This window comes from Chiloscyllium plagiosum, unplaced genomic scaffold (assembly GCF_037043375.1).
Source record: "Chiloscyllium plagiosum isolate Xiang-an unplaced genomic scaffold, Cpla_swu_hap1 HiC_scaffold_24, whole genome shotgun sequence".
Taxonomy (NCBI): domain Eukaryota; kingdom Metazoa; phylum Chordata; class Chondrichthyes; order Orectolobiformes; family Hemiscylliidae; genus Chiloscyllium; species Chiloscyllium plagiosum.
Genome location: NW_028270162.1, coordinates 59,286,021 through 59,297,797, shown reverse-complemented (window position 1 = coordinate 59,297,797; position 11,777 = coordinate 59,286,021). Strand labels below are relative to the sequence as shown.

The following is an 11,777-nucleotide window of genomic DNA, read 5'->3' as shown; positions in this document are numbered from 1 at the left end:
GCTCACAATATAATAAATTTCAGTCCGAGTCAAATTCTGAAGCAGCGAATTTTACAGAAATGTTATTGCAAGAAGGGGTGACTAGGAAGTAGCCACCCCGATCCAGAAATTAGAGTCACAGAGTCATAGAGATGTACAGCATGGAAACAGACCCTTCGGCCCAACCCGTCCATGCCGACCAGATATCCCAACCAAATCTAGTCCCACCTGCCAGCACCCGGCCCATATCCCTCAAACCCTTCCTATTCATATACCCATCCAAATGCCTCTTAAGTGTTGCAATTGTACCAGCCTCCACCACTTCCTCTGGCAGCTCATTCCATACACGTACCACCCTCTGCATGAAAAAGTTGCCCCTTAGGTCTCTTTTATATCTTTCCCCTCTCACCCTAAACCTATGCCCTCTAGTTCTGGACTCCCCGACCCCAGGGAAAATACTTTGCCTATTTATCCTATCCATGCCCCTCATAATTTTGTAAACGTCTATAAGGTCACACCTCAGCCTCCGACGTTCCAGGGAAAACAGCCCCAGCCTGTTCAGCCTCTCCCTGTAGCTCAGATCCTCCAACCCTGGCAACATCCTTGTAAATCTTTTCTGAACTCTTTCAAGTTTCACAACATCTTTCCGATAGGAAGGAGACCAGAATTGCAAGCAATATTCCAACAGTGGCCTAACCAATGTCCTGTACAGCCGCAACATGACCTCCCAACTCCTGTACTCAATACTCTGACCAATAAAGGAAAGCATCTTCTTCATTATCCTATCTACCTGCGACTCCACTTTCAAGGAGCTATGAACCTGCACTCCGAGGTCTCTTTGTTCAGCAACACTCCCTAGGACCTTACCATTAAGTGTATAAGTCCTGCTCAGATTAGCTTTCCCAAAATGCAGCACCTCACATTTATCTGAATTAAACTCCATCTGCCACTTCTCAGCCCATTGGCCCATCTGGTCCAGATCCTGTTGTCATCTGAGATAACCCTCTTTGCTGTCCACTACACCTCCAATTGTGGTGTCATCTGCAAACTTACTAACTGTACCTCTTATGCTCGCATCCAAATCATTTATGTAAATGACAAAAAGTAGAGGGCCCAGCACCGATCCTTGTGGCACTCCACTGGTCACAGGCCTCCAGTCTGAAAAACAACCCTCCTCCACCACCCTCTGTCTTCTACCTTTGAGCCAGTTCTGTATCCAAATGGCTAGTTCTCCCTGTATTCCATGAGATCTAACCTTGCTAATCAGTCTCCCATGGGGGACCTTGTTGAACGCCTTACTGAAGTCCATATAGATCACATCTACTGCTCTGCCCTCTTTGTTACTTCTTCAAAAAACTCAATCAAGTTTGTGAGACATGATTTCCCACACACAAAGCCATGTTGACTAACCCTAATCAGTCCTTGCCTTTCCAAATACATGTACATCCTGTCCCTCAGGATTCCCTCCAACAACTTGCCCACCACCGAGGTCAGGCTCACCGGTTTATAGTTCCCTGGCTTGTCCTTACCACCCTTCTTAAACAGTGGCACCACGTTAGCCAACCTCCAGTCTTCTGGCACCTCACCTGTGACTATCGATGATACAAATATCTCAGTAAGAGGCCCACAATCACTTCTCTCGCTTCCCACAGAGTTCTCGGGGATACCTGATCAGGGTTGATAAGTGTGGTGCTGGAAACATGCAGCAGGCCAGGCAGCATCCGAGGAGCAGGAGAATCGACGTTTCGGGCATCAGCCCTTCTTCAGGAATGAGGCTGGTGTGCCAAGCGGGCTGAGATAAAAGGTGGTGGGGGCGAGGGGATTTGGGGGAGGGGCGCTGGGAATACGACAGGTGGAAGGAGGTGAGGGTGAGGGTGATAGGCCGGAGAGGGGGTGGGGATGGAGAGGTTGGGAAGAAGATTGCATGTCAAGAAGGCGGTGCTGAGTCCGGGGTCTGGGACTGAGGTAAGGTGGGGGGAGGGGAAATGAGGAAGCTGGAGAAATCTACATTCACCCCATGTGGTTGGAGGGTTCCCAGGGGCTCAGCGATTTCCTCTCTCACCTCCCTCATCAATCTGGGCTAGGTCCCATCCAGTCCTGGGGATCTGTCTACCTTAATATCCTTTAGCCTACCCAATACATCTTCCTGCCCTATGTCAACAGGATCCAGAATAAACAAACTTCTATCTCTAACCTCAACATTCATCATGTCCCTCTCCTCAGTGATCACTGATGCAAAGTAATCATTGAGAATCTCACCCATTTTCTCAGGTTCGACACACAACCTTCCTTCCTTATCCTTTAGTGGACCAACCCTTTCTCTGGTTACCCTCTTGCTTCTTATATAAGAGTAAAAGACCTTGGGATTCTCCTTAATTCTGCTCGCTAAAGTTATTGCATGACCCCTTTTAGCCGCTTGATTCCTCATTTAAGATTGGTCCTACTCTCCCGATATTCCTCCAAGACCCATTCTGTTCTGAGCTGCCTGGACGTTATGTACGCTTCCCTTTTCCTCTTGGCTAGTCGCACAATTTCTCCTGTCATCCACAATTCACAAATCTTACCTTTCCTATCCCTTGTTTTGAAAGGGACATGCCTATCCTGCTCTATCTTCAACCTATTATGGGCAGCACGGTGGCACAGTGGTTAGCACTGCTGCCTCACAGCACCAGAGACCCGGGTTCAATTCCCGCCTCAGGCGACTGACTGTGTGGAGTTTGCACGTTCTCCCCGTGTCTGCGTGGGTTTCCTCCGGGTGCTCTGGTTTCCTCCCACAGTCCAAAGATGTGCAGGTCAGGTAAATTGGCCATGCTAAATTGCCCGTAGTGTTAGGTAAGGGGTAAATGCAGGGGTCTGGGTGGGTTGCCCTTCGGCGGGGCGGTGTGGACTTGTTGGGCCGAAGGGCCTGTTGCCACACTGTAATCTAATCTAATCTAATCTAATCTATCTTTGAAAGCCTCCCACATATCAAACATTGACTTTCCTTCAAATAGCTGTGTCCAATCCACATTTCCCAGCTCCTGCCTAATTTTGATATAATTGGCCTTGGCCCAGTTTAGCACTCGTTGCCGAGGACCATTCTCATCTTTGTCTATGAGTATTCTAAAGCTTACAGAATTGTGGTCACTATTCCCAAACAAATCCCCCACTGCAACTTCGATCACCTGGCCTGATGCATTCCCCAACACCAGCTCCAATATGACCCCTTCCCTTGTCAGAATATTGACATACTGCTCTAGAAAACTTGCCTGGACGTTCCTTACAAATTCTGCCCCGACCAGACCTCTGATACTAAGTGTATCCCAGTCAATGTTGGGAAAATTAAAATCTCCCATTACCACCACCCTGTTGCCTCGACACCTTTCCATAATCTGTTCACCTATTTGTTCTTCGACCTCACGCTCACCGTTCGAAGGCCTGTAATACAGCGCCAACAATTTAACTTATTTCTCAGCTCCACCCATAATGCCGCACTGCTCAAGCCCCCCATAGTGTCGCCCTTTAGCACAGCCCTGATATCATCCCTGACCAGCAATGCAACTCCTCCCCCCCATTTTACTCCCCTCCCTGTCCTGTCTGAAGCATCTATGTCCTGGAACATTTATTTGCCAATCACGCCCTTCCTTCAACCAAGTCTCTGTGATCACAACAACGTCATACTCCCAGGTACTAATCCAAATCCTAAGTACATCTGCCTTACCCACTATACTCCTTGCATTAAAGTAGATGCACTTCAGGCCGTCAGTTCTTTTGCATTCATCTGCTCACTGCCTCCTCTTCCCCTTGGTAATGCTAACTTTGTGATCCTGACAGTCTCCAGTGTCCACCTCACTGTCTAGTAGCCTTCTCTTCTGGTTCCCAGCCCCCTCCTGCCAAATTAGTTTATAACCTCCCCAAAAGCAGGAGCAAAAACTCCCCCAAGAACATTAGTTCCAGTCTGGTTCACATATAGACCATCCAATTTGTAATAATCCCACCTTCCCCAGAACCGGTCCCAATGTCCCACAAATCTGAACCCCCGCCCTCCTCCACCATCCTTTAACCCACTTGTTCATCCTGCCTATGGTTTTCATTTCTGTGCTGGCTAGCCCATGGCACAGGGATGTCTCAGATTGGCTGCAGGACATTCTGAAGGGGGAAGGTGAACAGCCGGCTGTTGTTGTGCATGTAGGCCCCGATGATATCGATAATAAATGGGATGAGGTCCTACAAGCAGAATTTAGGGAGTTAGGAGCCAAGTTAAAGAGTAGGACCTCAGAGGTAGTCAGGGTAGAAATGAAAGACGAGGCAGGATGAATGCGGGGTTTGAGAGATCGTGCAGGAGGGAGGGGTTCAGACTTTCGGGACATTGGGACTGGATCTGGGGAAGGTGGGACTATCACAAAGCAGGTGGTCTACACCTGGGCAGGGCTGGAACCAATGGCCTAGTGGGTGCTTTTGCCAACCCTATTGGGGAGGGTTTAAACTAATGTGGGAGGGGGATGGGAACCAAATGAGCAGGTTAGTGGACAGCAAGGAGGTAGTAACTAAAGCCTGTGAGGAACTCGATAATGAAGTCAGCGTGACTAAGGGGAAGAGTAGACAGGGAGCAGGTGATGAACACAAAGGCACTGCTGGTCTGAGGTGCATTTGTTTTAATGAAAAAAGCATAGTAGGTAAGGCAGATGAACTTAGGGCTTGGATTAGTACCTGGGAGTATGATGTTATTACTATTACTGAGACTTGATTGAGGGAAGGGCATGATTGGCAACTAAATATCCCAGGATATCGATGCTTCAGGTGGGATAGAGAGGGATGTAAAAGGAGTAGAGGAGCTGCATTACTGGTCAGAGAGGATATCACAGCTGTGCTGAAGGAGGGCACTATGGAGGACTCGAGCAGTGAGGCATATTGGACAGAGTTCAGAAATAGGAAGGGTACAGTAACAATGTTGGGGCTGTACTACAGGCCTCCCAACAGCGAGCGTGAGACAGAGACAAATATGTCAACAGATTATGGAAAGATGTAGCAGCAATAGGGTGTTGGTGACAGGAGATGTTTATTTTCCCAACATTGACTGGGATTCACTTCGTGTTAGAGGCCTAGATGGAGCATAATTTGGAAGGAGCATCCAGGAGGGCTTTCCAGAGCAGTATGTGAATAGTCCAACTCAGGAAGGGGCCATGCTGGGCCTGGTGTTGGGATTGAGCCTGACCAGGTGGTTGAAGTATCAGGAGGGGATTACTTTGGGAATAGTGATCACAATTCCTTAAGTGTTAGAATACTCATGGACAAAGACGAGAGTGGTCCTCAAGGAAAAGCTAAATTGGGGGAAGGCCAATTATACCGAACTTCGGCAGGAGCTGGGGAAGGTGGATTGGGAGCAGCTGTTTGAGGGTAAATCTACATTTGATAGATTATATTACTTACAGTGTGAAAACAGGCCCTTTGGCCCAACAAGTCCACACAGCCCCGCCGAAGCACAACCCACCCATACCCCTACATTTACCCCTTTTACCTAACACTACGGGCAATTTAGCATGGCCAATTCACCTGACCTGCACATCTTTGGACTGTGGGAGGAAACCGGATCACCCAGAGGAGACCCACGCAGACACGGGGAGAACGTGCAAACTCCACACAGTCAGTCGCCTGAGGCGGGAATTGAACCCGGGTCTCTGGTGCTGTGAGGCAGCAGTGCTAACCACTGTGCCACCATATGCCGCTCACGGTGGGAGGCTTTTAAAGAGAGATTGATTAGAGTTCAGGACAGAAATGTCCCTGTGTAAATGAGAGATAGAAATGGTAAGATTAGGGAACCATGGATGAAAAGCGAAATTGTGAGACTCGCTAAGAGGAAAAAGGAAGCATACACAATGTCCCGGTGACTGAAGACAGACGGAGCTTTAGAGGAATATTTGGAATGTAGGACCAATCTGAAATGAGGAATGAAGAGGGCTGAAAGGGGTCATGGAATATCTTCAGCAAACAAGGTTAAGGAAAATCATAAAGCCTTTTATTCATATGTAAGGGGCAAGGGAATAAGAAGCAATTAGAGAAAGGGGGGTTGTCCCATTCAAGGACAAAGGAGGAAGGTTATGTGTGGTGTCAGAGAAAATGGCTGAGATTCCTAATGAGTACTTTGCGTCAGTATTCACTGAAGAGAGGGACAAGACGGATGCTGAGGTTGGGGATGGATGTTTGATTACTTTAGGTCAAGTCGGGAGAAGGAGGGAGGAAGTGTTGGATATTGTAAAAAGCGTTAAGGTGGACAAGTCCCCAGGTCCGGATGGGGTCTATCCCAGGTTATTGGGGGAAGTGAGAGAGGAAATAGCTGGGGCCTTAACAGATTTCTTTGCAGCATCCTTGAGCATGGGTAGGTCCTGGAGGACTGGAGAATTGCTAATGTTGTCTCCTTGTTTAGGAAGGGTAGCAGGGATAATCCAGGTAATTGTAGACCAGTGAGCCTGACATCAGCTTTAGGGAAGCTGCTGGAGAAGATACTGAGGGATGGGATCTATTTACATTTGGAAGGAAATCAGTGATAGGCAACATGGCTTTGTGCAGGGAAGGCCATGTCTGACCAACTTAATAGAATTCTTTGAGAAAAGGACAAAAGTTGATTATGAGGGAAGGACTGTAGATGTCATATATATGGACATCAGTAAGGAGTTTGATAAGGTTCCCCATTGAAGGCTGATGGAGAAAGTGAAGTCACATGGGATCCAGGGTGTACCAGAGAGATGGATAGAGAACTGGCTGGGCAGCAGGAGACAGAGAGGAGTAGTGGAAGGGAGCTCCTCAAAATGGAGCCCTGTGAGCAGTGGTGTCCCACAGGGATCCGTGTTGGGACCACTGTTGTTTGTGATATACATCAATGGTCTGGAGGCAGGTATGGGTGGTCTGGTTAGCAAGTTTGCAGATGGCACCAAGATTGTGGAGTAGCAGATAGTGAAGGGCTCTGTCAGAGAATACAGCGGAATACAGATAGATTGGAGAGTTGGGCAGAGAAATGGCAGATGGAGTTCAATCCGGGCAAATGTGAGGTGATGCATTTTGTACGATCCAATTCAAGAGCGACCTATACGGTAAATGGAAAAGTCCTGGGGAAGTTAGTGTACAGAGAGATCTGGGTGTTTAGGTCCATTGTTCCCTGAAGGGGAATGGTCAAGGAGGCATATGGCCTGCTTTCCTTCATCGGGCGGGGTATTGAGTACAAGAGTTGGCAGGTCATGTTCCAGTTGTATAGGACTTTGGTTCGGCCACACTTGGAATACTGCGTACAGTTCTGGTCGCCACATTACCAACAGGATGTGGATGCTTTGGAGAGGATGCAGAGGAGGTTCACCAGGATGTTGCCTGGTATGGAGGGCGCTAGCTAGGAAGGGAGCTCGAGTAGGTTAGGATTAGGTTCATTAGAAAGACGGAGGTTGAGGGGGGACCTGATTGAGGCCTACAAAATCATGAGAGTCATGGACAGGGTGGATAGCAAGAAGCTTTTTCCCCAGAGTGGGGGCCTCAGTTACTAGGGGTCATGAGTTCAACAAGAAAAGTTTAAGGGAGATATACGTGGAAAGTTCTCTACACAGAGGGTGGTGGGTGCCTGGAACACGTTGCCAGTGGAGGTGGTAGAGACGATAGCATCATTTAAGATGTATCTGGGCAGATACGTGAATGGGGAGGGAGTAGAGGGATACAGATCCTTAGAAAATAGGCGACAGGTTTCGATAGAGGATCTGGATCAGTGCAGACGTGGAGCATCAAAGGGCCTGTTCCTGTGCTGTAATGCTCTTTGTTCTTTTAGCCAGTGTTTCCAACTGTTTCTCGACCTGACATGGAATGAATGGAATGGTCTGAAGACTGTGATGCTGGGAAGCACTGGAGGAGCCCGAGATGGTCCATCGACTTGGCCCTTCTGGCTGAAGATTGGTGCGACAGCTTCAGCCTTCCCTTTTACTCTGATGTGCTGGCCTCTTCCATTAGCGATGACTCCATCTGCCTCCCCTGGTCACCCATTCAACAATCAATGGGGAAACACTGTGAATGATGACTCCTCTCTCGTGACCGTTCCATCGTTTTGAAATGGACTGTTTGTCTCTCTCCTGACTTTCTGTTTTCTGTTAAAACCCCCTTTATTGGTGGAATTGGCAAGGATTGATGAGAAATGGGAAGGCTGGGCACTGCCTGATAGGCAGGCAGCATGGAGTGGACCTTACTCCCCAGCAAGGTTCAAAGTTCATTCAAAGAGCACACACAGCACAAAGGGTTTGGTGCCTGGCCAAGACCATGCCAGGGGAGGGGAGGTTGGGGGGGTGGGGGAGCGGCGTTTGGACAGCCACCCAGTGGAATTGCGAAAGTTAAACATTGCGAGCTGGATGACAGCTCAGATTGAGGCAGCCCGTCCCTGCTCACCTCCTTACACTCAGCTACAGGCCGCTCTGCTATAACGCACATTTCATTAATGCAAACTCGCTGTCACTGGATTGACAAATTGGGGGCACGGTGAACTTTGAAAACGTAGTTTGTTGAGAATGTGAACCCGGCCCCATTAGTTTCAATGGTGCTGCTACTGCGCGATTTTCTTATAACACGGGGTTGCAACAGAACGGAACTACCCACGTTATCACAGAACCAACCGTATACAAATGTAACTTTCAGCTAACTAATGCCCAAACACCTACTCAGCTGGATGGGACATGTCGTTTTCTGATGTTTAAAAGACTTTCTCTTTAAGGACAGTCAGTTTATCGAGAAAGAGTGAGATTTAGCTCTTTGGGATGCAGGGGTCAAAGGGCGTGGGGAGAAAGCAGGAACGGGGGACTGAGTTGGACGATCAGCCATGATCACATTGAATGGCTGGGCATAGAGATGGACAGCAAAGAAAGAGACCCTTCGGTCCAACCCGTCCATGCCGACCAGATACCCCAAACTCATCTCGTCCCACCTGCCAGCACCCGGCCCATATCCCTCCAAACCCTTCCTATTCATATACCCATCCAAAAGCCTTTTAAATGTAGCAATTGTACCAGCCTCCACCACTTCCTCTGGCAGCTCATTCCATACGCGTACCACCCTCTGTGTGAAAAGGTTGCCCCTTAGGTCTATTTTATATCTTTCCCCTCTCACCCTAAACCTATGCCCTCTAGTTCTGGACTCCCCGACCCCAGGGAAAATACTTTGCCTATTTACCCTATCCATGCCCCTCATAATTTTGTAAACCTCTGTAAGGTCACCCCTCAGCCTCCGACGCTCCAGGGAAAACAGTTCCATCCCATTCAACCGCTCCCTATAGCTCAAACTCTTCAATCCTGGCAACGTCCTTATAAATCTTTTTTTGAACCCCTTTCAAGCTTAACAGCATCTTTTTTATAGTGGGGAGACCAGAACTGTACGCAACATTCCAACAGTGGCCTAACCAGTGTCCTGTACAGTCACAACATGACCTCCCAACTGCTCTACTCAATACTCTGACCAATAAAGGAAAGCATACCAAACACCTTCTTCACTATCCTTCCTACCTGCGACTCCACTTTCAAGGAGCTATGAAGCTGCACTCCAAGGTCTCTTTGTTCAGCAACACTCCCTCGGACCTTACCATTAAGGGTATAAGTCCTGCCCTGGGTTGTCCTACCAATATAGTCTGTGTTGGCTCAGACCCCGATACAATTCCATTCTGAACCAAACGGGTTCAGTAGCTACCTGCCAACAGGGGCCAATGGTGGGCAGTCTGAGCAGGTGACAAGGTGTTGTACTGTCTGTCTAACTTCACCTTTACACAGTCAGCAAATAGAAAGCAAGTTGAACTCCCGAGTGAACTATGAGGCACTGCACCCAGCAACCCCCAACCCCCCCCTCCCCACCCCCACCCCCCCCCCACACACACACACACACACACACACTGTCCCACTTAACCTTCAGTCCCTTCCTCTCTGCTGTGTGTTTGTGGGAACTGGGGGAGGGATTGGTTTGACATCAGACAAAGACTGAGCTGCTGATTCCCTGAGTCTTGTTATTCTGCAAAGTCTGGAAGCAGCAGCATGGGTTTGGAGCTGTACTTGGATCTGCACTCACAGCCCTGCCGGGCTGTCTACATTTTCGCCAAGAAGAATAACATTGCGTTTGAGTTTAAGCAGGTCGATCTGTTTGCAGGTAGGACAGAGAGCTCACTCTGACCTCAGCTGTCTCTGCTAGATTGTAGGAAATCTGTTTTCATTCCTCTCTCCTGCCACTCTGCAGCTCTGCTTATCAGGGTGAAGGACTGTGGATGGAGTAAATCTCAAACTCAGTTCTGAACAGGAGCTGCACTGGAGCCCAAAATGTTCATTCTGGCTCTATCGGAATTGCCCAGACCTGCTGCGTTTCTCCAGCACTCTCTGCTTCTCCCCCTAATATTTCTCTCAAGTTTGCCTCCCTCTCCTTTTCTTTCCCTCTGTCACGCCTTCATCACCACCTCTCTGATCTCTCCCTGATCAGTCTCCCCCCTTCCCTCACCCTCCACCCCCTCCTCTCCCTCCCCCTCCCCCTCGCCCTCCCGCTCCCTTCCCCCCAATCCCCAATCAGGCTGTCCCATGGATAGGTGAGGTGTCACCGTGGGGCATGTGAAACTGCCTGTTACCATCTGCTCCAGTTTCCTGTGTCTTGTATTGTCTGCAGGTCAGCAGTACAGTGAGGACTTTGGCAAAGTGAATCCCCTCAGACTGGTGCCAGCGCTCAAGGATGGAGCTTTCACCATGGGAGAGAGGTGAGGGCATGCTTCTGTGTTCAAAACAAACACTGCTCTGTCCCTGAGACAGAGAGTGACCCTGAGACAGTGTCCCTGAGACAGAGTGTCCCTGAGACAGAGTGACCCTGAGACAGAGAGTGTCCCTGAGACAGAGCGACCCTGAGACAGAGAGTGTCCCTGAGACAGTGTCCCTGAGACAGAGTGTCCCTGAGGCATTGTTCCTGAGACAGAGTGTCCCTGAGACAGAGAGTGACCCTGAGACAGAGTGTGATCCTGAGACAGAGTGTCCCTGAGACAGAGTGTCCCTGAGACAGAGTGTCCCTGAAACAGAGTGATCCTGAGACAAAGAGTGACCCTGAGACAGAGAGTGTCCCTGAGACAGAGTATCCCTGAGACAGAGTGACCCTGAGACAGAGAGTGACCCAGAGACAGTGTCCCTTTGACAGAGTGTCCCTGAGACAGTGTCCCTTTGACAGAGTGTCCCTGAGACAGAGAGTGACCCTGAGACAGTGTCCCTGAGACAGTGTCCCTGAGACAGTGTCCCTGAGACATTGTTCCTGAGACAGAGTGACCCTGAGACAGAGTGACCCTGAGACAGAGAATGTCCTGAGACAGAGAGTGTCCCTGAGACAGAGTGACCCTGAGACAGAGAGTGACCCTGACACACACAGTGTCCCTGAGACAGTGTGACCTTGAGACAGCGTCTCTTACGCACAGAGTGACCCTGAGACATTGTCCCTGAGACAGAGAGTGACCCTGACACAGAGAGTGACCCTGAGACAGAGAGTGTCCCTGAGACAGAGAGTGACCCTGAGACATTGTCGCTGAGACAGAGAGGTTCCCTGAGACAGAGAGTGACCCTGAGACAGAGTGACTCTGAGACAGAGTGTGACCCTAACACACACACTGACCCTGAGACAGAGTGAACCTGAGACAGAGAGTGTCCCTGAGACAGGGAGTGATCCTGAGACATTGTCCCTGAGACAGAGAGGTTCCCTGAGACAGAGAGTGACCCTGAGACAGAGTGACTCTGAGACAGAGTGTGACCCGAACACACACACTGACCCTGAGACAGAGTGAACCTGAGACAGAGAGT

The 11,777-nt window shown here is 49.4% G+C and overlaps 1 protein-coding gene across 2 annotated transcripts in view; it reads left to right on the top strand.

The window, feature by feature from the left end:
• The window catches only part of LOC148145764 (glutathione S-transferase theta-1-like), a 49,126-nt gene that overhangs the window by 9,556 nt on the left and 27,793 nt on the right, over window positions 1-11,777 (top strand). Inside the window, exons 1-2 of one of the 2 annotated variants that reach the window (XM_088000231.1) lie at window positions 9,889-10,107; window positions 10,612-10,699. The exons of the other annotated variant lie outside the window; for it this stretch is intronic. Of the exons in view, the coding sequence (XP_087856357.1) occupies window positions 9,996-10,107; window positions 10,612-10,699 (200 nt within the window). The 5' untranslated portion in view covers window positions 9,889-9,995. Of the gene's footprint in view, window positions 1-9,888; window positions 10,108-10,611; window positions 10,700-11,777 lie in introns of those variants that run through there. 2 annotated transcript variants of the gene reach the window in all.